At 26.1% G+C, this 2,825-nt stretch overlaps 1 protein-coding gene across 1 annotated transcript; it reads right to left on the bottom strand.

Moving 5' to 3' along the window:
• Nucleotides 1–1,442: 1,442 nt before the first annotated feature.
• On the bottom strand, nt 1,443–2,406 carry LOC108331345 (early nodulin-93). Its single transcript, XM_017565998.2, has 4 exons — nt 2,188–2,406; nt 2,055–2,116; nt 1,790–1,865; nt 1,443–1,618 (listed from the first exon to the last, which is right to left on the bottom strand). The coding sequence occupies exons 1-4, from the start codon at nt 2,270–2,272 to the stop codon at nt 1,524–1,526; spliced, it is 318 nt and encodes a 105-aa protein (XP_017421487.1). The 5' UTR covers nt 2,273–2,406; the 3' UTR covers nt 1,443–1,523.
• Nucleotides 2,407–2,825: the final 419 nt, after the last annotated feature.

Raw genomic sequence — 2,825 nt, 5'->3', positions numbered from 1 at the left:
TAAAATGAAATCAAATACAAATAAAATTATTAAATTGAGATTTTTCACATGAAAAGTGTCATTGTCATTGCCACATCACATGTCTCTGTCACGTCACACGATCTTTGCCACATGGCAAAATTTCTTTTTTAAAATAAAAAAAAAAGTTATATTAAAAAAAAAATAATCACACACGTGACATTGAGTTGACATTGTCAGTTTTGTACTAACGAAAATGACCAATTTGTATCACTTTTTAAAAAATAAGGACCCAATTGAGACAACTTAAAACTTTGATAACCGAACTGAGATTTCTATATAAATGTGAGGACCATCCGAGAATTTTAACCTTTTTTCTTTACACATAAATCATAGGGTTCAAAAACCTTATAAATACACATAGTATTTCACCAAAATATACACAATTCACTCATACTCTTTCTTTTACTTAAAAGATTCAAACTCTCTTAATAACTTGAGTATTAGAAAGTCTTTTACATGTAAATCTTTTACATGTAAATCTTTTAGTCCGTAGACATGTTCATTATGAATCATCATATCCATCAAGATTTTGTTATCTATCCAAAAACATATTCTAAACTCCGGATAAGAACAATATATAAATAACTGTAAAACTTATATTATAAATTTATTTTATTAAATTGAATTAAACTTAAAATTATTAAATTAATAATTAAAATATATAAATAAGTACAACTAAATTTTATCGTATTACAAACTAATTTTATAAAATTGAATTATATTTAAAATTGATTTTTTACGTATTCAAATACATCGAATTAGATTTAGAATTTAATTTTTTAGCATATTGGAATAAATTGGAACACTAAACTAATTGAAACGGTATTAAAATTAAGATATAGTTTATAAAAAAGATAGATGTAATTATCTCACCAGATTCAGTGATGATGTTCATTATTATATCATAAAACTGTGTCACAATTTCCAAAGGGCATCAGTTTCAATTTTATTATTACTTTTTGAGAATCAAAGTGCCGCGACGCTAATTAGAACACAGTATAGCCGTTGCTTTTGTATTTTTAATTTTCCAATTTCTTTAATTGGGGGCTAATAACGTCAGCCATTGCCAAAAGTTTACAACAAACCTAATTGAAAATATTTTACGCAAGTAGATGGATACCACGCTTTAATAAGAACATTAGATAATGAGTTAGACATGCATATGATATAAAATGCGTTGGGTCTCTAAAATAATATCATAAATGATTATAAAGACTTGTAGAATTTAACTAGGGAACTTAATTGTGGAACTTTTTACACATTTAAAGACTAAAATAAATATTTTATATTTTTAAAAATTTAATTGGTCATTTATCCCGAAAAATATATAAAACATTTGACTATATATATAAGTGACAGAAAAGAAATAATATAACGAAAGTGTGGTACATATATAAAGTCTTAGTGAGGAAAAAGGTATATGAACATTTAAAAGTCTTTATTTGGATAAATAAGTGCAATTGGGTTCACATTTGGATAATGTTACCAAAATGGAATACATTTCATGGTTGAGAATGGGAGGGTTTATTGAAGGAGTTCTTTCTTGCCGTTGCTAAAACTGTCTTGTCAGCTACTATGAAATATGCCGCTGCCGTCGCTAAAGAAAAAAATAACGCTTAAAATAATTTTCAGTTTGTAAAATATTGGGATTCGGTTGACAAATTAGAAGATTTGAAAGAAATTAGCAATGAATATTTTTTTGAAAAAAATTAATATATTATTTATAGTAAGAAAGAACGGTGGTGGTTGTGATTATGATAAATGAAACCTGTGGAGATTATGAGAGCTTGAGCTGTGTGATTGAGATTGGCTTTTGCCCAAGGCAGCATCCTCACACTAGCCAACTGCATAATATCATATCATCATAATTGTTGCATTCCAATTTAAGATGTGAATATATAAATAAAAGAATATTCATAAAAAATAACACTCGGTAGATAGAATATATTTTTTAAAATAAAAAATATTTAAATTTATAAAAGAATTAATATTTAATTAAACCTATCTATATGTGAGTGAAAGGGAATAGTTACAGTTGGAATGGCGGTGGCAACACATGCAAGAACTGCTGCCTTTGCTCCGGCTAACACACTCTCTGTTTAGATATTAATAGTAAAGTTTAAATTTGAATTAATAGTAAAGAAGAAGCAAAGACGTGAGAAGTACCATCAGAACATCGCTTGGCGAAGGCCAATTTTTGATCGAGCGAAGCGATGGTAGGTCTGACGAGAGGCGAATTTCCTTTGGCCATATCGAAAGAGAGAAGAAAGGAATTAGTAAGTTTTGGTGAGGGGAAAGGTTAAATGGTTATATAGGAATTAGTAAGAATTCAATCTTTGTGAGTTCATGGTTTCATAACAATCCAATGTCTTTAGACCATTGTTTTCACACCACTTCATTTTCATCACACACTCTAATCATTTACAAAATTCAAATTAAATTATTATTACTCTTTCTTCTGATTCCTCGTGTCACACTTTGTCTTGTATTTTTAAGATTAAATATGTTTTTAATTTTTAAATATGAAATTAAAATTTATTTATATTTTAAATTTTATATTATTTAACTTTTAAATTTTAAAAATGAATAAATATTTTTTTTACTTTTTTATTTCTCAGTTTTAAGTTGATATTGAAATTATTTAACACGTTTTATATCAAGTAATACTCTAAAACATCATTTAATAAAAAGAAAAAATTATTATCTTAAAATATTATATACATTTATTTTTAAAACTTAACCAAAAAAGTCAAAATATAAAACAAAATATCTTTCTAATTTTATATTTATTATTTATTATTATC

Source organism: Vigna angularis, chromosome 4, assembly GCF_016808095.1.
Source record: "Vigna angularis cultivar LongXiaoDou No.4 chromosome 4, ASM1680809v1, whole genome shotgun sequence".
NCBI classification, from domain to species: domain Eukaryota; kingdom Viridiplantae; phylum Streptophyta; class Magnoliopsida; order Fabales; family Fabaceae; genus Vigna; species Vigna angularis.
Note: the sequence above shows the minus strand (reverse complement) of the source record. Positions and strands in the feature narration are given on the sequence as shown.